The 22,475-nt window shown below is 18.5% G+C and overlaps 1 protein-coding gene across 1 annotated transcript; it reads right to left on the bottom strand.

Annotated features, from left to right (window-relative positions):
• Positions 1-3,642: 3,642 nt before the first annotated feature.
• On the bottom strand, positions 3,643-21,962 carry Bma-daf-12 (Uncharacterized protein; the record flags this gene model as incomplete). The annotated part of the gene is made up of 16 exons (XM_043076020.1): positions 3,643-3,811; positions 5,000-5,161; positions 5,359-5,521; positions 6,319-6,514; positions 7,052-7,126; positions 7,656-7,822; positions 8,799-9,068; positions 9,678-9,816; positions 10,743-10,859; positions 11,181-11,260; positions 11,941-12,199; positions 12,538-12,627; positions 13,528-13,650; positions 14,383-14,504; positions 16,088-16,445; positions 21,810-21,962. The coding sequence occupies 16 exons, from the start codon at positions 21,960-21,962 to the stop codon at positions 3,643-3,645; spliced, it is 2,643 nt and encodes an 880-aa protein (XP_042931954.1).
• Positions 21,963-22,475: the final 513 nt, after the last annotated feature.

The raw sequence follows: 22,475 nt of genomic DNA on the forward strand, positions 1-22,475 counted from the left end.
CGATGATGATAATAGTGTACAGCTTTACCATATATAAATTATCAATAAAATAACATATATGTGATTAATTCTCATAATAATATTTATTCCAAAAATAATTATATAACTTATCATTTTTTCTTTTTTTTTCTTTTTTCAATATTATTTTAATTCACAATATTATATCATTGATTGCTTTATTTGAAATTTATTGTAAAATAAATTTCAAATTATTATTTCCATTTAAATTAAATTGTTTATTTATTAAAATAAAAAACAAGGGAATAATTTTTAATAATTAAAAAAAAAAAAAAATCAAAACCCATTAATTTAATTCAATTAAACATTTTATTTTCAATTATAATTGTAAATTTATTGTAATTTTTTTTTTTTTTTTTTTGCAATATTTATTTTAATTACTCTTTCATTTTTCAAGCAAAAATAAAAAAATATTTATTGGTGAAAAAAAATAATAATAATAATAATTAGATGCCAAAAAGACCTGGGAAAGCGTTATGACAGATGATGAAAGCCTGGTTATCGATGAAATATGAATAAATCAATGAGTGATTGATTGATTGGTTGATTGAACTGATTGAACAGTCAATCGATATACATATACATATATATATAATATAAATAACAAAAAAAAAAAACAACATTGTTAAAAAAAAAAGTATTTTCATGGTAGATTATTTGGACCCTGTTAGTGCCCAATTAAAACTAATTAATTAATTAATTCATTAATCAATTAATTAATTACTACTAGCTAAACAATACTTTAAAAAAAAAAAAAATGATAGCAAAAGAAGAAAAAGAAAACACTGGCGAGTCGATGAGGTTCCATTTAAGGACACCATTTGAGGCACATAATATACCTCTAAACACACATACACACATACACACACCTACAACATACATACACACATACAGGTGTACATATAGACATACACATACACACATGCATACATACATAAATATTAACTTTTTGTTTTTTTGTTTTTGTTTTTTTTTTTTTTTTACCTCATCAAATCTTTCCTTTCCTTTCTTCTATTTCATGTAATTAATTCATTCTTAAATAAAACAAACAAACAAATAAACAAACAAACAAAAAAAATTAAACCATAAATTTTAAAAGTTTCTTTCTTTTCTTTTTTTTTCTTTCAATTTCTCAAAATATTTATTATTATATTTATTTTTTTTTAAATTAAAATGAATAATAATAAAAAAAAAAAAAATGATAACGAATCATCTTTTACTTTTGCTTTTTTTAATGATAATAATAATATATTTTTTTTTTCTTTTAATCAAATGATAACGGTCAATTAAATTACCCGTGATCAATGATGCAAAAAAAAAAAAAAAAAAAAAACAATTTATGATAATGAAAAAAAAAAAAAGAAAAAGAAAAAAGATACTTTTAAAAAGAAAAAAAAAAAGAAATTGAAATGAAATAACACAAGAAATAATAATAATAATAATAATAAACAAGGAGGTAGTTTAAAAATCACTGTGTATTTTTAACATATTTAAATTAAAAAAGTATGTAAATAAAATAAACATTGTAAAAAAATGATAATTTAAATAAAAATAAAAAAAGCTAAATGGAATACTAAATTGAAGACAATTCCAATCAATTACTATACAATTTTAGAGTGACAAAAAAGAAAAAAAATATTCACAAATTATAAATTAATAAAAATCACCTGTTATAATTTCTCATATATATCATTATTTTATTATTTATTTTTTTTTTTTTTTGGAAGAGATGAAATTTTTATAAATGTATTTAAAAAAAAAAAAAAAAAATTGGCTTAAAAAATTAATTAGCATCAATTTTCAACAAAAAAAAAAAAAAAAAAAATTATCAAATTTATTTTTTTGTAGTTAAATTAATTTTATATACAATTTTTTTTTTTTTGATTATCAAAAAGCATAAATTTAGCTAGAAATAATCAATCAAAAAATGATTTCTATACAATAAAATGAAGAAATTTATTCCATTTCTTTTTATATATTATTCAAAAAAAAAAAAAAAAAACTTAAAAATAAAAGTATTATTTCTCGTCCAAAAGAAAAATTAAATAAATAAATAAATAAATGTAAAAATACCGGAACGAAAACATTTAAAAGTCCGTAAATAATTCCGTAACAGTTTGAGAAAGATAATAAACAAAAGAAATAAAAAAAATGCATCCTGAAATGAACACCGGTTCCATTCAATAAGAAAAAAAAAAATAAAAATATTAATTTAATAATTAATATAACTCACTGGGTTTTTTCTAATAAAATAATTAACCGGTAAAATTGTATAGCATAGAGAGCACTTTTCTTTCTGTGTAGATCGTAATAATAAATTTAAATTTAAATTAATTAATATTCTATTTTTTTTTAAAAAAAAAGGTAAAAGTAATTAACAAACTTATTTATTAGTTATTTTGTCGAGAATAAAGAAGAGAACTGCTATATTTCTATAATAATAATTTAAAATTAAATAAAAATTAACAAAGAAAAATTATTTTAAAGATCATTTTTTTAAATTAGCTAATAAATTTAAATATTAAAATAGAGCAGTTCATTGGAAATAATTTTTTATTCTTTAATAAGAGACAAAGAGAGAGAGAGGGAGGGAAAGGGAGAGAGAGAGAGAGAAAAATATCAAATTATTGATAATGATAATGCCTACTGATATTACTATTACTAGTAGTACTACTACTGCTATCACTGATTATCATTGCAGAAATTTCATACTCATATCAAAATGTTAACAATGAATACAGTAATAATAATAATCATGATAATTAATAATAATAATCATGATAATTAATAATAATAATAATCATGATAATTAGTAATATAACAAATAATTAAAAATAATAATAATCATTTTTAAAAAAAAAAATATGATGACTATTTTGTAACAATAAAAATGAATACAATTCATATCATAATACTGTTATAATGAAAAGTAGATGGAAAAAAAGGAGAGAGAGAAAGAGAGAGAGCGAGAGAGAGGGACAGAATGACAAAGACAGAGGGAATTTAAAAAAAAAATACAACAGTACAAAAAAAAAAACTATATCACAATTTATATCTTTTATATTTACATTCTAATATTTTTTTTTTATTAAAAAAAAAAAATTTATAAAATAGTTCCTTTTTCTTTTTTTTTTTTTCTTTCTTTCGTTTTTCAAATTTAACATAAATTATATATAAAAAAAAGAAAGATGGAAGAAAAAAAAAAGGATTAAAAAAAAATTTTTTTTTTGAAATTTAACAAAAAAAAAAAATACAAAAATATTTTTCATCAATTTATTTTCTATTTGCTAAAAAAACAAACAAATTTTGAAATTAAAAAAAAGAAAAAAAAGGGAGGAAAGAAAAACAATTATAGTAATATTAAAAAAAAAATTCAATCAATCAATCAATTAAATAAAATCAAATCAATCAATTAAATCAAATCAATCAATCAATTAAATCAAATCAATCAATCAGTTTAAAAGAAGGAACCGGTTCAAAACTAGGATGAGGTATTTGACGATGACCCATACAAAAAAAAAAAAAACGTATATCTGATTTCACACATACACATACACATACACACACATACACATACACACACATACACATACATACACATACACATACATGTTGTATTAATATCTAAGTAGTTTTGAAGAATTCTTTTGGAAGTGCTTCCGATTGATTCGGATCAACACGTCCCAGGAATAGTGTTATAGCATTCTGGCTAATTGTTCTCAAAATCCTTAATGATTCCGGTAAACGTTCGTAACGTGAACGTGCCTCATGACCATACATTGATTCCATATAACTGAAAAAAATTAAATTTAATAATGTATTTAAAAAAAAAAAAATAAATTCAATGTATTTAATTTAAATGTAAATTACTACAATTCTCATTTTTTAAAAATTAAATTAAACTTTTTTTTTTTTCTTCGATTAAATTAAAATTGTCAATCAATTATTAAATAATACTAATGCCAAAATGTAACAAAAAAAAAAAAAGCAATATTTTGAACTTAATTGATTATGTTATATGCATTGTACCAGTGCTGGTCGTATATTGTGTTGTCATTTTATAGTTTAAATATTAAAATACGCTTTTGTAATTAAGTTTTGCGCATAAATTCATCAGCAAAATTAATAAAACTTTCAATTAATCATGGTTTTAATTCAATTTAAGAATTAAAACAAAATTTTATTTCAAATTTAAATTTTGAATTTTTTTATTTTTTTTTTTAATTTTTTATTTTTTTTTTTTTTTTTTTTTTTTTTTTTTTTTTCTCTGGTCGTATATTGCGTCGTCATTTTATAGTTTAAATATTAAAATACTTTTTGTAATTAAGTTTTGCGCATAAATTCATCAGCAAAATTAATAAAACTTTCAATTAATCATGGTTTTAATTCAATTTAGGAATTAAAACAAAATTTTATTTCAAATTTAAATTTTGAATTTTTTAAAAATCTTCAGAAATATTATTGTAAACTTATCACAAATAATATCAATATTATATCAAATTTTAAAGATAATATGCATTAAATGAAGTAATCCACAATTAAATTTTCACATATTTAAAATCGATTATAATAAATGTTTCAAAATGAATAAAATTGATAAAGTTAACAAAAGAAAGATTAATTAATCAACTGTAATAATTAAAGTTTATTACATTATTATCATTGTTTTTTTTTTTTTTTTTTTCATCTTTTCAAAATAATGTATTAATTATTATTAATTTATGAAATAGAGTATACATAGTTATTATTATTATTAACCTATAAAATAAAGTGTACGTAGCTACTATTATTATTATTATTATTATTATTATTATTATCATTATTAACCTATGAAATAAAGTATACATAGCTATTATTATTATTATTACTATCATTATTAACCTATGAAATAAAGTATACATAGCTATTATTATTACTGTTATTATTATCATTATTAACCTATGAAATAAAGTAATAATGCAAGAAAAAAAAAATTATATACCGATGCAAAAGAGCTTGATACTCTTGACAATGCCGGACAACGGTAATTCGATCAGCCGGATCCAGAAGTGCATCACGATTTGGATCAAACAACAAAATAAGAACAATTAAATCAATTGCAAGCTCATTATTTCGAAGATCTGGATGTAATGATTCACAAAATCTAAATAATAATTATATTCATTAAATTTTTAACAATTTCAATATTTTATTAATAAATACTAACCTTTTTTTTTTCCTTTTCACTATCATATAACTAAGTTATATATTGTAAATTAACATTAGCAAATGATATACTTACTTCAATTGATAATTTAATAAATTTCAATTGATAATGCTAATTTAAAATAATTATTATACTTTAAAAATCCTTCTTTTTGTCGATCACGAAGTCCCTCTTTTAATTGATCAAACATTTCCAATGATATTTTACTATCATCCGAAACAACCGGTGTCCGCCAACATTTTCGATCCATATCAAAACGTGTCACACCACGCATCGTTAACATTTCAACCATTCCACCTAAAAATTAAATTAAATGAATAAGTTTTTAAAATTAAATTGTTAAGATTAAAAAAAAAGTTTTTTAAAAAAAAATTAAATTTTTCAAGTTAAATTAATTTAAAATTTTAGGATGACAATGAGTTGCCATTTTTTTATTATATACTATTATTTAAGTTTGATTATTACAAGAAAAATTGCTAAATTTTACTATTCTATTAAAGCATGTAAATGAAAAGAAAAGTATATAAGCTTCTGATAAGGCTTGATTTATATCAAATTTTGTTATCATTTCTTATCAGTATATCATTTTCTTTGGAAAGGAAAATAGAACAGTAAAAAGTTTTAATGAAATCTTTTTTTTTTTGCTATCAAATCTATAAATATAATAAGAAGTTAGGTATTATAAGTAAGATCATAATTAAATCTATATAATCGACAAGTATTATCACTTTACTATCATCCCATCCATCTAATTTTTTTTTTGTTATCAAATCTATAATTATAATAAGAAATTAGGTATTATCAGTAAGATTATAATTAAATCTATATAATCGACAAGTATTATCACTTTATTATCATCCCATCCATCTAAATTTTTTTTTTTTTTTTTGTTATCAAATCTATAATTATAATAAGAAGTCAGGTATTATCAGTAAGATTATAATTAAATCTATATAATCGACAAGTATTATCACTTTATTATCATCCATCCATCCAATTTTTTTTTCTTTTCTTTAAAAATGGTTTTTTATATGAAATTAACTTTACTATAATTAAATTTTATTTTAAATAAAATATAATAATAAAATAAATACCTTTTAATAAAGCAAATTTTCCATCTTGTGATAAATCATTAAATGCTGGTAGTTTTTTTGCCATTTTAACCAATCTTCGCATTGTAATATCAATAATATTAAGAATATCGGTTGGATCATGAGTAACTTTCTTTAGATATGCCGCTTTTCGAGAATCTTCAATTGGTTCATTCATACATGCAAATGCATCTCGAACCTATAATAAATAATTTTAGAACTTGAAATCCTTTAAAAAAAAAAAAAAAAAATTCTAATTCTAAATTAAAAATTTTATTCATCAAAAAAATTTTTTTTAATATCATATCAATTATTAATGATATAACAAGATAGCATATCATATCATACCAAATTGTATCAGTTGAAAAAACATCATAAAAATAATTTTATAACTTGAAATCCTCAAAAAGAAAATTCTAATTCTAAATTAAAATTAAAAATTGGAATTCTCAAAAAAATTTCTTTACTATCATATCAATTATTAATGATATAACAAGATATCATATCATATCATATCAAATTGTATTAGCTGAAAAAACATCATAAAAATAATTTTATAACTTAAATTCCTCAAAAAATTCCAATTTTAAATTGAAAATTTGAATCATTAAAATTGTTTTTAATATCATATCAATTATTAATGATATAACATGATATCATATCATATCATATCAAATTGTATTACTTGAAAAAGTATCAAATTTCATCAAAAAAAAAAAAAGCAAACATTACTAACAATATCTAGTGCACGAAGTTCAGCTGAATTAAGTTGATAATTAAGTCGTGAGTCACCTTCATGATAAATTGCTTGCTGGAAAAAAAAATTTTTTTAAATTTAAAAAAAAAAAAAAAAAAGGGAAGGAAAGAAACTATAAAAATTTAGCATAATAAAAGAAGAAATTAACATTTTTTTTTTGAATTTAATAAATTAATTAATTCATTTATTCAAAAATTAAATGAGAAATATATAGTGTAAATTCTATGAAATATCATAAAATTCATAATTAATAAATACTTTTTTTTTTTAAAAAAAAAACCTAAATTATCATTTTCTCTCTCTCTAATAATCATTAATATTGTAGACATATTTAATTAGATACACTGAATGTGATCAAAAAAAAAAAAATTTATTAATTATAAACAAAAAAAAAATATATATATTCTACACTATCAAAATATTACACCACAAAATTTTTTTTTTTTTTTTTTTTTCTACAATAATTTATAAAGGGAAATTAGAGAAAAGAGAAATAAAAAAATTTTTTGTTTGTTTGTTTGTTTGTTTTTGTTTGTTTGTTTTTGTTTTCTTTTTTTTTTTTCAAAGAAGCATAAAAACGAGCTTTTAAAGTTTCACGTTCAGTGCATAATTTCGGTGAAATAGTATTCAGCTCATCGTGTATCGTATCGTGCATATATTTTACTTTTTTTTCCACGTCTGACGTTAATTTGAACGTTCCACGTGGTAAATTAGCTGCTGCAGCGCTTAATTCTGTATAATCGGTGATTGCTAAAAAAAAAGAAAAAAAAAATTTATAAATAATAAATTTTATAGTATAAAAAGAATGATTAATTCAAATAATTGAAAAATTTTTTTTTAGTGAATGAATGAATGAATGAATGAATGGATTATAATTTATTGAGATAAAAAAGAAAAAAACATTTATTATAATGTGAAATTATTTCATTAATTAATTTATTAAAATTATGTAAAATTATTTTATTAATTAATTTATTAAAATTATATAATTACTTACTTTTACTAAAATAATATTATTCATTAAAATTATAAATAATAAATTTCGTAGTGTTAAAAAAAAAAAGAAAGATTAATTCAAATAATTGAAAAATTTTTTTTTAGTGAATGAATGAATGGATTATAATTTATTGAGATAAAGAGAAAAAAAAAAAATTATTATAAAAATTATTATAATGTGGAATTATTTCATTAATTAATTTATTAAAATTATGTAAAATTATTTCATAACTAATTTATTAAAATTATATAAATACTTTTATTTTACTAAAATAAAAATATTCTTTTTTTTTTTTCTTTCTATACAAAATTCCAATACAATTTATGAAAAAAAAAAAAATATATATATATATTATATGAAAATAATAATAATTAAAATACTAACGTGAAATTATTTCATGATTAATTAATTAAAATTATATAATTACTTACTTTTACTAAAATAAAATTATTCTTTTTTTTTTTTCTTTCTATACAAAATTCCAATACAATTTATGAAAAAAAAAAAAAATATATATATATATATATATGAAAATAATAATAATTAAAATACTAACGTGAAATTATTTCATGATTAATTAATTAAAATTATATAATTACTTAGTTTTACTAAAATAAAATTATTCTTTTCTACACAAAATTCAATATAATTTATGAAAAATTTATATATATATATGAAAATAATAATAATAATAATAATAATAATAATAATAATAATAATAATACTAACGTGTGCATTGAATTAATGATGGTCGTATGATACCATGACTATTTCCAATATTCATTGTTGTTGTTGTTGTTGTTATTGTTTCATGATCAATTGGTGAATAAATATTTCGTTTAATATCATCCAATGTATTACAGATAGATTGTGATGAGCATGGATCAGAGCTAGAAGATGGTACCGCTGGTACCGGTGGTACCAAAGCACCACCTGCTTTAGCTGCTTTTACCAATGCTTGATATTCATCCATTGACATTGTTACATGTGGTTCTGGACCTAAATATTATACTGATAATGAAATAATCTTAAAAAAAAAAACTCATAATTTTAATGTTAGTAAAAAAAAAAAAAAAAATTTCTTTCTTATTTTTTATTCTTAATTTTTTTAATGAAATAATTTGCATTAGTTTTAAATTTTAATTCAATTAAAGCCTTTTTTTTTCTCATCTAATTTTTCTTTTTTTTAGAGATTATGTGATGTTTATATTTGTTGAAATGATAAATAAAAAAACAACTATGATGTTTATGTTTGTTGAAATGATAAATAAAAAAACAACTATGATGTTTATATTTGTTGAAATGATAAATAAAAAAATAACTATGATGTTTATATTTGTTGAAATGATAAATAAAAAAACAACTATGATGTTTATATTTGTTGAAATGATAAATAAAAAAACAACTATGATGTTTATATTTGTTGAAATGATAAATAAAAAAATAACTATAATGTTTATATTTGTTAAAATGATAAATAAAGAAATAACTATAATGACTATATTTGTTAAAATGATAAATAAAAAAACAACTATGTATGTTTATATTTGTTGAAATGATAAATAAAAAAAAAATAACAATCTTTTGATAAACAAAAAAAAGTAACACCTGCTCTAGCTAATGATGATAATGCTGAATTTGGTGGTAGCATTGCTGAACCACAACCATTTCGACGTAAATTTGCATAAGCTGCACTAGCAGCTACAGCTGCTTGTTGTCGTTGTAAACGCATCAAATTTGATTCGTACTAAAATTTTAATAAAATTTTACACCATAAAGCTAACCATGAAAGAATTACTTTAAAATGGTTTTTTTTTTTTTTTGTTTTGTTTCTTAAATTTCATTCCAATTCCAATTATTAAAGTACGAAAAAGATACAATTAAAGAGTACAATTTATAGATGAAAAAATTTGCTTAAATTAGATTCAGAAAGTAAGTTTAAATAAAAGATTTTAGAAAATTTGAAGGAATATTTGAGAAAAAAAACAAAAAAAAACAAAATGAGAAGCATATGAATTGAAAAAAAAAAAGTAGGAAATAAGCTAATCTATAAATATTATCGTTTTTTTTTTTTCACTTATTTGGTATCATAAGTTTTTCTTTTAAAATATTAAAAAATATTTTAACAGTTTCCTTTTTTTTTTTGGAGGGGAGGGGGGAAGGGGATAGGGTGGAAGAAGAGAAGAGGAGAAGAGAGGAGGGGAAGGGAGAAAGAGAGAAAATAAAAATTTAAACAAAATAGGCTTCTATGCTTATAAAATATTATAGCATGAAATGAAGAGTAATAAAGGAATTTTATAATAAATAAATGCTGATGTTGAAGGTAATAAATAATAAATAATAATAATAATAATAAATAATAATGATAATGATAATAATAAATGACAATGATAGTAATGAGAAATAATAAATAATAATGATAATAAATAATAATAAATAATAATAATGATAATAATAATAAATGATAATAAATAACAATGATAATGGTACGAAATGATGATAAATAACAATGATAACAATAATAAATGGTAATACATAACAATAACAGTAATGATAATAATAATAATAAGAAGAAGAAATAATAAATAATCATAATAATAATAGATAATAACAATGATAATGAAAATAAATACTAATAAATAATAACAACGATAATAATAATAATAAACATACGGCATCGCTGCTGGTATCGAGCTGAGGTAGACCGATTAGAGCACTATGTGTCGGGGAATCAGGTGATGAGGAAGATAGAACTGAGGGTGAAACAGTTGAATTAGTAGGACTTAGCATCTAAAATAAATTTATTATTAAATAAGCAAAAAAAAAAAAAAAAGATAAAATTTTTGAAAAATTATAAAAATTTTAAATCAAAATTTTAATTCATATATAATATATAAGAGCAAACTTTAGACACAATTAAATTTAAGCTCATTTCAACAATAGCTTAAATAATTATATCTAATTTTTTATATGAAATGATAACAATATTTCACTGATAAGAATGATGATAATGATAATAATAATAATAATAAAGTAATAGTGATAATAATAATGATGATAATAATAATAATAATAATAATGATAATAAGATGAATGAATGAATTATCAAACCGTATGAACAGCGGATGGACTAACAAGTGTCGCATCTGATTCCCTGCGATGAATCATTTGAGCTGCACTAAACATTGCTGCTAAAAATATATATTCCAGTAATTTTTTTTTTTAAATTAATTTAAAAAAAAATATTTTTAAAATTAATTTAAAATATAATTTAAATTTAATTAATTTAAAAAAAAATATATATATATAACATCCTCATTAAAGTGATTAATTGAAGTATAATAATACATCAATGTTGAGAATAAAAAAAAAAAAACACATTACTTAAATTATTAATTTAAAAAAAAAAAAAATTATTGCTTATTTTATTTTTAATATATAATATAAAATTAATAGAAATATTTTGTGCTAGATATTTTATGTAATTCGAAGAAAAAAAAAAGTTTTTCTTTAATAGAAAAATTTTTTTTTTATTTTTTTTATTTTAACACTCTTATTAATTCATCAATAATAAATGAATATTTTTTAAAATTTTAAAATTAAACATTTTTATTGAAATAAATCGCATATGTAAGTATTAAATTAATACAAAATTAAAATTAATTTAAAAAATTTTTTAAAATTCAATATTTTTTTATTGGTATAAGTATTAAATTACTACAAAATTAAAAGGTAAATAACATACCTAGTGTACTCGATTATTTATTAATAAATAAATGTATATTTTTTAAAATTTTAAAATTAAATATTTTTATTAAAATTAATCATATAAGTATTAAATTACTACAAAATTAAAAGGTAAACAACATACGTGGTGTACTTGAAGATGAAGTAGTATTGCATGGTTGATTCGAGGTAGTAATATTCATTGGTGTTGATAATTTTCTTGTTGTATTTGTATGAGCAGCTATTGTTACATGTGTTGTACCACTATTATTAACATTTGTATTACGATTTTGTTGTTGTTGTTGTTGTTGTTGTTGTTGTTGTTGTTGCATATGATTTAAACGTGAATTTTTCCGCCTTCTTAATTGTTCCTCATTTAAAATCCATTCTTTTTTCATACCAACCTATAAAATTATCTATTATTAAACAAAATTAATTATTAAATTTAATAAATTATTATTATTACTTTTTTTTTTTCTTTTATAAATTATTCAATGAAAAAAAAAAAAAAAAATATATAATTTACTAGCATAAAATTTATTATATTTATTAATAAATAATTTAAATACTATTTGAATATCACACTATTCATTAGAGAATTTTTGTATTTAACAAATAAATAATTTTTTTATATTTATAGAATTTTGTATTTAACAAATAATAATAATAAATATATATATACTCAAAAGATTGGAGAAATTTATATTTAAAAATAAATATTTAAAAAAAAAAAAAAACTTACAGAAAAACATTTTCGTAGCCGGCATTTCTGACAAAATCGACGGCTTACCGAATTAATATCACAGTCATCCGAATAAGGACATTTAAATTCCTGAAATAATTAATTATTCAATTAATTTTCAATTAATTATTCAATTAATTATTTCAAAACGTTTTAATAAGAATAATTTTTTATATCAAAAAAAAAAAAAAAAAAAAAAATAATTAAATAAAATTTATTATATTTCTATTAGTAGGAAAATAATAGAATAAATAATTAAATATAATAAAAATTTAAAATGTACCAATGCAAAAAAAAAAGAGGAAATAACCAAAAACAAAATGAATTTTAAAAAAAAAAAATAAAATATGAGAAATAAAAAATTAAATATGAGAAATAAAAAATAAAATGAATTAAATATGAGAAATAAAAAATAAAAAAAATAAACAATTAAATATGAGAAATAAAAAATAAAATGAATTAAATATGAGAAATAAAAATAAAATGAATTAAATATAAGAAATAAAAAATAAAATGAATTAAATATGAGAAATAAAAAAAATTAAAAATTAAATATGAGAAATAAAAAACAAAATGAATTAAATATGAGAAATAAAAATAAAAAAATAAACAATTAAATATGAGAAATAAAAAATAAAATGAATTAAATATGAGAAATAAAAAATAAAATGAATTAAATATGAGAAATAAAAAATAAAATGAATTAAATATGAGAAATAAAAAATAAAATGAATTAAATATGAGAAATAAAAAATAAAAGTTAAATATAAGGAATAAAAAATTAAAAAAAATAAAAAAATAAATATGAGAAATAAAAAATAAAAGTTAAATATAAGGAATAAAAAATTAAAAAATAAATATGAGAAATAAAAAATAAAAAAATAAACAATTAAATATGAGAAATAAAAAATAAAATGAATTAAATATGAGAAATAAAAAATAAAAAAATAAAATGAATTAAATATAAGAAATAAAAAATAAAATTCAAACCTTAGGTCTTAGAGCATTTCTTCTGAAGAAAGCTTTACATGATTCGCATGTGATAACATTAAAATTATAACCCGTTGCATGATCACCACATACGCGACACGTTTTTTGACGACGTCGTGCTTCCTTAAAAAGTAAAAAAAAAAAATTTTTTTTTTCAAAAATAAAATTTATTACAAAATATGTTTTTGTTTTTACTAATCATCGCTTTGGAATAAATTTTAAATAATTTTATAAATTTCATATTGTTGTAAAAGAAATTATTTATTTTTTATTTCCATAACAATTTCACAAAAATAAAATTTATTAAAAAAAATATGCTTGTGTCTTCTTTTTTTTTAAATAATCATTGTTTTGGAATAAATTTTAAGTAATTCTTACAAAATATACTTATGTTTTTTTTTTTTTTTTTTTAAAAAAATGTTTGGAATAAATTTTAAATAATTTTATAAATTTCATATTGTTATTGAAAAAAATATTTATTTTTAATTCTTATAATATTTCACATAAAAAAAAAAGACAATATTAAAATTTGTAAAAAATTCAATACAAAAAAAGTCATTTAGTCGATGAATAAAAAAAAAAAAAAAAAGAGTAATTATTATCATATATAATAATTATTTCTCGAATTTCCAATTAAATTATAATCAATCTATCCGATTGTAAATGTTTCATATTTTCTTTTTTTTTTTGAATTCCATAATTTTAAAATTTATAATAGAAAAAAAAAAATATTAACAATAAAATTATTAAAATATAATCATCATATCCGATTGTAAATGTTTTTATATTATTTAAATTTTATAATTTTAAAATTTATAATAGAAATAAAATGTTAATTAAATGCTTCAAACAAACATCAGTGCCAGCTTCTATGTTTGGTGAACAACAACCACTGGATGACGGAGCATTTTGACGTACGCTACCGGTATTCATTGTTAATTCATCCATCATATTTAAACCTACACCGGATAAACCACCTGCAAATAAATTAGCATCATTCTACAATCATTTGACAAAAATTTTAATTCAACCAATGAAAAATAACATTTTATTTTAAATTTTTTTTTTTAAAATTTTTAATAGATTTACTTAATAATAGATTTTAAAATTTATAATAGATTTAATTTACTTCAAAAAATATAATAGATTTACTTTATAATAGATTTAATTTACTTCAAAAAATTTATAATAAATTTACTTTATAATAGATTTTAAAATTTATTTACTTCAAAAAATTTATAATAGATTTAATTTCTAATAGATTTTAAAATTTATAATACATTTAATTTACTTTAAAAAATTTATAATACATTTACTTTATAATAAATTTTAAAATTTATAATACATTTAATTTACTTCAAAAAATTTGTAATATAAAAAAATTTACTTTAAAATTTATAAAAAGTAAATTTCAAAAAAAAAAAAAACAAAACAAACAAACAATATCTTTTCTATAAGCAATAATATTTGCTAAATTAACTAGTTTATAGCTTTATATAAAACTAGAACGATAAGCTTAAATGCAATTTATTTATTAGCATTTATTTACCAAAATATTTAGAAATTTTATATTACATTTATTTCAAATTTTTTTTTTCTCTTTTTACTTTGTATTATTCTAATCGAAAATAATATTTAACGAACTATTTGTCACACTTCATTTATTAAAATAATTTTAATTAATAATAATTATTAATTATTAGTTTTATCGTTTACCCTAAAATCACATTTTTTTTTATCAGTGACAGAAATAAAAAAAAATAAAAATAAAAGTAAAAGGAAGGAAGGAATAATTATATGATAAGAAATAATTAAAGAAATATTTTATTGCTACAATATTAATTTGAATAAATTTAAAAGAATGAAAAAAAAAAAGAAGAAATTAAGAATTAATTAAAAAAATGAAAAAATTAAGAATTAATTAAAAAATGTCAATAAGTACAATAAGAAAGAAGGAACAATTATATGATAAGAAATAAATAATTCGAATAAATTTAAAAGAATGAAAAAAAAATTTAAGAATTAATTAAAAAAAAATAAAAAAATTTAAGAATTAATTAAAAAAAAATGAAAAAATTTAAGAATTAATTTAAAAAAAAAATGAAAAAATTTAAGAATTAATTTAAAAAAATGAAAAAAAAAATTAATAATTAATTAAAAAATGAAAAAATTAAGAATTAATTTAAAAAATATGAAAAAATTTAAGAATTAATTTTAAAAAATGAAAAAATTTAAGAATTAATTTAAAAAAATGAAAGAAATTAATAATTAATTAAAAAAATGAAAAAATTTAAGAATTAATTTGAAAAAATGAAAGAAATTAATAACTACTTAAAAAAATGAAAGAAATTAATAATTAATTAAAAAAATGAAAAAATTTAAGAATTAATTTTAAAAAAATGAAAAAAATTAATAATTAATTAAAAAAAATGAAAAAATTAAGAATTTAAAAAATATGAAAAAATTTAAGAATTAATTTAAAAAATACCAATAAGTACAATAACATATACTCTACCAAAAAAAAAAAAAAGAAAAACTGAAGTTTGGTAATTTAATATACCCTTCAATAATCGCAAAAGATTGCCTGCAGCAACTGCCGGCAATGAACCCGGTGCTACCGTTACCGTAATACCGGAACCACCACCACCACCACCACCACCGTTACATCGTATTGCTGCTGCTGCTGCTGCATTAGTTGATGTTACCATGGTTGCTGCTGTATTACCAACTAGTGTACCCGTATCTGTACCTGTTGTTATAATATTTTCACCCGATAAAATTTCTGCACCACTATTTGATATAATTGTTGATGCTGGTGCCGGTGCCGCTACCGCTGGCATTTGCGTTGTTACTGACGGATCATTACGCATTGATCCAGGACTATGAATAACTGGATCATCTGGTGTACTCATTTGCTGCTGAAATATTTTATTAAATTAAAAAGAAAAAAAAAGAAAAAAAAAAAAGATTATTGGAAAAATTTTTTCTTTCTCTCTCTCTCTCTCTCTTTTTGTCTCTTAAGAAATTTATAAATTTATTCATTTCATTTGCTTCTTTCTTTCTTTTTTTTTTTTTGATTATTTACAATTAATTAATTATATTAATTATATCATATTTTATTAAATTAATTATTTTTATTTAAAAAATATAAAATTAAGTAAATTATCTATGTAGAGGGAAAAATTTTGAATATTTGATGTAAAAAAAAAAAAAATGAAAAAATTAATAATTTTATTTATTTATTATTTATTTAACTATCTTCCAAATGTTTTGAAAATATCAAAAATTTCTCATTTCCTATATATTATCTTAACATATATATTTACATCATTTTATACTTTTTCAAAAGTAAAAAAAAAAGTTTTTTTTTTTGCAACAAATTGAAAATTTGCGAATTTTCTTTTGTTCTAAAATTCAACTGTGCTTTAAAAAAAAAAAAACCATTGTACTTTTAAAATCTTTTAAATTTATTTTACTCCTGAAATAAAACTTTTGGTTGTCAAATAATGTGGAAAAGGGGGGAGAGGGGGGGTTTTCCATCCTTGGGATGTACTTTACTATAACCTTTTTTACGAGAGTACAAGTCTGTAAAATAATAAAAATGAAGTACAACATAAGGACAGTTTTACGTTTAAAAAAAAAAAAAAATTTCAATTTCAATTTTTTTTTTTTTCTACGTCAATTTTGATGTATTCAAGGATTCATAAATCTATGATGTACTTCTCATGAACTTTTCAAAAAAAAAAAAAAAAATTAAGTCATACATAACATTTGAAATGCATAAAAAGAAAGATGGAAAATTATTTGTGTGAATTTTGAAAGTTTATTAATTCTTAAAAAAAAAAAAGGAAAAAAGTAAGTTAATTGATAATTAATTGATAAGATAATTTATTTTTAATCAAATAATGATAATAATTCATCTGAAGAAGGAAAATTTTTGATAATTATAATAAATACTTTGAATATATCTTAATTTTAAGTATCAAAATAAAACTTTTGTTTTCTTTTTTTTTTTTTTTTTTTAAAAAAAGTGAGTTAATTGATAATTAATTGATAAGATAATTTATTTTTAATCATATAATGATAATTTAGAAATGCTTTTTTAAGTTATACTTAAATTAAACTAAAAAAAGGAAAATTGTTTTTTAAATTTTGTTATCATTTTTTTTTTTATTTGCTAAATTAAATATATACACTATTTTTTTCATTTTTCTTATAAAAATTATTGCTTTTTTTAAAAAAATTCTCATCATCATAAGATTAGAAATTAAAAAAAAAAAAAAAAAAGAAAAGAAATTAGAATGAAAAATTGAAAATTTGTTTGATGAAACAAATTTTTGACAAAAAATAAAATTAAAAAAAATTTTTTTGTTTAAATTTTGATAAATTAGTATGACACAGTCTTTCATATACAAATTCTTTACATTTAGATATTTTATTAAAAATTGAACTTTTCTATTTATTATTATTTTTTTTTTTTTCTCATTTACATCAAATGAAAAATTTATCATTGAATAATAATAATAATAAATAAAAGTGAAAGAATTTTTTAATTTGATTGAAAAAAAAAAAATTTTTTTTAAAAAATTAAAAAAAAAATTATAATTGCAATTTTGCAATTATAACTATTTGATTCATTTTTATTTCAATAAAATTTCATCTTTTTCTTTTTTTCTTTCTCCCTCTCCCTCTCTCTCTCTCTCTCTTTCTACTTGTTTAAGTAAAAATTTAAATTTTTTTTTTTTAATAAAAGCATATTGAGAAATAGTTTTTTGTGTTTTTGTGTTCAAAAAAAGAAAATATTTTTAGAAAAATTCATAATTGAAAAAAAAAAAAATGTATGATCGAATGAGTCATAAAATTGAATATGAATGAGTCATAAAATTGAATCAATTTTTTTCTTTTTTTTGAATGCATTAAATTTCTTGATTTAATCCTTTTATGAAAAATAGAAAATGATAATAGATAGTGAAAAAAAAAAAAAAAAAAAGCAAAAAATTCCATTTGATTAAATTTTATATTTTTCTTTTCTTTTTTCTAATTTTGAAAAATAATTTTAGGAATAAATAAAAAAAAAAAAAAATTTGAAATAATTTCAAATATTGCCACCAAGATAATAATAATTATCTTTTTTTTAAAAAAAAAAATATAGTATTTAATTCAAATATTTAATTTCAAATTTCTTAAAAATTAAACCTTTTTCTTTCCTTTTTTTTAAAAAAAAAGTTTATATTTGAAATAAAATTTTATAAAAATTTATTTCGTTTCTGGAAAAAAAAAAAGAAAGGAGGAAATTAATTATTAATTTTAAATTACTAAAAGGAAATTTTTTTTTTTTTTTTTTTAAATTAATCATTATCATAAATACATAAATGAATATTTATTAAAATTTCACATACATTTTATCATATTTTATACAATAATTCTAAATTAATAATTATATTGGAAATGAAAGAATAAAAATAAATGAAAAAAAAGAAAAAATTTTTTTATTATTTTTAAATAAATGAAGAAAAAAAAAGGAATAAAAAAATAAATTAAATTTATTAAAGATAAATAGGAAATAAGAAATGATAAACATTTTGATAATTACCAGAATTTTAATAAATGTTTATTAGATATGAAAAAAAAAAAATCAAATTTTGAGCATTTAAAAATTAAAAATTAATATAATTATAAATTATAATTAATAATAATTAAAAAAAATAATAATAATCAGAAATAACATCAAAATACGACAATATCTAAAAGATATAACAAAGCATTTAAAATAGAATTTTAATAAATAACAAATTTTTAAATCCTCAAAACAAAAACAAGAACAAAACATTCATCCTTCAAATGAAAATAGTAAAAATTAAAAAAAAAAAAGCGGTATTTTAATTAATTAAAAAATTTTACAAATTTAATTAAAAAATTTTAAATGTAATATTTGAAATTTTTTGCATAATAAATGTAAAAATTACAATAAGTAAATAAATAAAAATTATAATAATTATAATATAAATAAAAAATTGAAATGTATATTAATAAATGAAATAATCTTATATCTTATTCATTCCTCTATTTCAATGAATTAATCTATAAGATTTGAATTTTGAATTTAAAATTCTTTAATTAAATTTGCAAAAAAAAGAATTACCGCTCTTTTTTCTTTTTGTATATTATTTTTTGTTTTTTTAATTTTTACTATTTTGAAAATCTTTGCTTCTCCACTTGCATATTTTAATACAAATTTAAAATATTTTAATAAATTTTAAAATATTATTAAATCAAAAAAAAAAAAAAATTTTTTTTTCTTTCATACAAAATGAAATGGATTTTAATATAAATAAGCAAATACAAAAACATTTCCATTTGATTGCATATATGTTGTTAAAGTATTAATTTTAAACATAACACATACAAAGACATACACAAACATACATAAACATACATAGACATACACAAACATGCATAGACATACATAGACATATGCAAACATACACAGACATACATGGACACACATAAATAGACAGATTTTAAAATATGTATGTGAAAAATTCGTATGTGTTGTGTAAATTGTATAGGTACATTACATTTCCATTTGATGCATATATATTAAAGTATTAATTTTAAACATTTAAACATAACACATACGTAGACATACACAAACATACATACACATACAGAGACATACATACACATACATAAACATACACAGACATACATAAACACACAGATGTTGAATATGTATGTGAAATATTTGTATGTGTTGTGTAAATTGTATACGTACATCATATTTCCATTTGATGCATATATGTTGTTAAAGTATTAATTTTAAACATTTAAATATAACACATACACAAACATACACAAACATACATAGACATACACAGACAGACAGATGTATGTGAAATATTCGTATTTGTTATGTAAATTGTATACATACACATTTTCATATTTATATATGTGATTGGAACAAAAAAAAAAAGAAAAAATTGCAATAAAAAATATTCCCTATGTATGTGTGCTATGAAATTTTAAATGAAAAGGAAATAAGGAGGGAGAGAGAGAGGGAAAGAGAAGGAGAGAGAGAGAGAGAGGGAGAGAGAGAGGGAGAAGAAAAAAAAATTTAGAAATATGATAAAGCTAATTGTTTGCAATCTTTCAAACTACTATATATGCTTTCAAAAATTTTCATACTTTTTTTAAAATGTAATAATAATACAAATTGATAATAATAATAATGATCATAATAATAATAATAATGATCATAACAATAATAATAATAATAATAATAGTATAGTAATACATTGATAAAAACAAACTGATAAAAAGTAATGATGATAATAATGATAAATAAAAAAATATATTTAAAAAAAAGTAAAAAATAAAAAATATATTTAAAAAAAAAAAAAAAAAATAATCAACTGGATTAGTTGGAAAAAAAAATATATATATATATAAATTTCAAATTTCATGACATATACTACTACTATTACTACTACACAACGATTGTTTACATAACATACAATATATACATACATACATACACTCACATACATACATACGTACGTACGTACGTACGTAAACATAAATTACATTTTCAGTGCTTCATTTGATTACTGTTCAATGATCGTTTGTTGTATGCTAAAGTATATTTTGATGTTTGACGTTTCATTTTAAGAAAAAAAAAAAAGAAAAGAGAAAGAAAGCAAAAATGAAGGTTACAAATAGGCAAGTTATATTTGAAACAGTCCCATTTATCATTTTCATTAAATATATTTCATTCTCTCTCTCTCTCTCTCTCTCTTTTCTCTTTCTATTCTTTTTCATTTCAAAAAATATATATAAACTAATTAATTAATTAATTAAAAATATATACTAATACTATTCATTTAAATATCTACATAAAAGTATACAAATAATAAAGTGAAACTTTCAAATAATTGCAATACAAATATTAAATGTAAAAAAGGAAAAAGTAATATTAATAAGAATTAAAAAATATTTTTTATAAAAAAAAAAAAACAAATTTATTTGCTTATATATAATTCAATCAATAAAATTAATTCATTTAATAAATTCAAAATGATTAACAAACAATTAGTAATAATAATAATATATTGCATTGCTATATTAATGCCAATAAAAATAAACAAAATTTTACTACAACAATAACCAATAACAGTAACAATAAGAAAATGGAAGAGAAAAAGAAAGCAATGAAAAAAGTAAAAAAAAAAAAAATATGAGAGAAATAAATGAAAGATAGAATATTTATATATATATATATATACCTTAGCATAAAGTTTGAAGATATTCCATTGCATATAATTGTCCTGTGCTGCAGCTGCAGCTGCAGCTACTGTTGTTGTTGCTGATGATGATGATGGTGATGATGATGATGATGATGATGACATCGATGACAATAAGCTATTCATATCAGCCATCCAAATTTAATAAAGATAGTTTTTTTTTTTTTTTTAAAAAAAAAAAAAAAAACTATCTTTGTTGATATATATATATATCAATTTGTTTGTTTGATTTATATATATATATTTTGTATATGTTAATTAAATGAGTGATAACTTATCACTTATCAGACCCGTAAATATAATTTGTATACATACATACATATATATATGTATGTATTAAGGATGATAATTTTTGAATGATGATGATAGTGATGGTAATGATGATGATGATGATTGTGAATAATAATAGTAATAGTGATAATAATAATGATAATAATTGATAATTGTTCCACCACCACTTTCTTCTTCTTCTTCTTCTTATCGAATAGCAGTTTTTTTGTTGCATAAAATTTAATTCATCCAGCAGTGAAATATATATATATTTCCACAAAATTGTTTACCTAATATAATAATCCCATTCAGCTAATTTTTTTTTTTTCGTAAAAAAAAAAAAAATTTTTTTTTTTAGTAAATAATAGAAGGATAATA

The sequence above is a fragment of the Brugia malayi genome, assembly GCF_000002995.4.
Source record: "Brugia malayi strain FR3 genome assembly, contig: Bm_v4_ChrX_scaffold_001, whole genome shotgun sequence".
NCBI classification, from domain to species: Eukaryota; Metazoa; Nematoda; class Chromadorea; order Rhabditida; family Onchocercidae; genus Brugia; species Brugia malayi.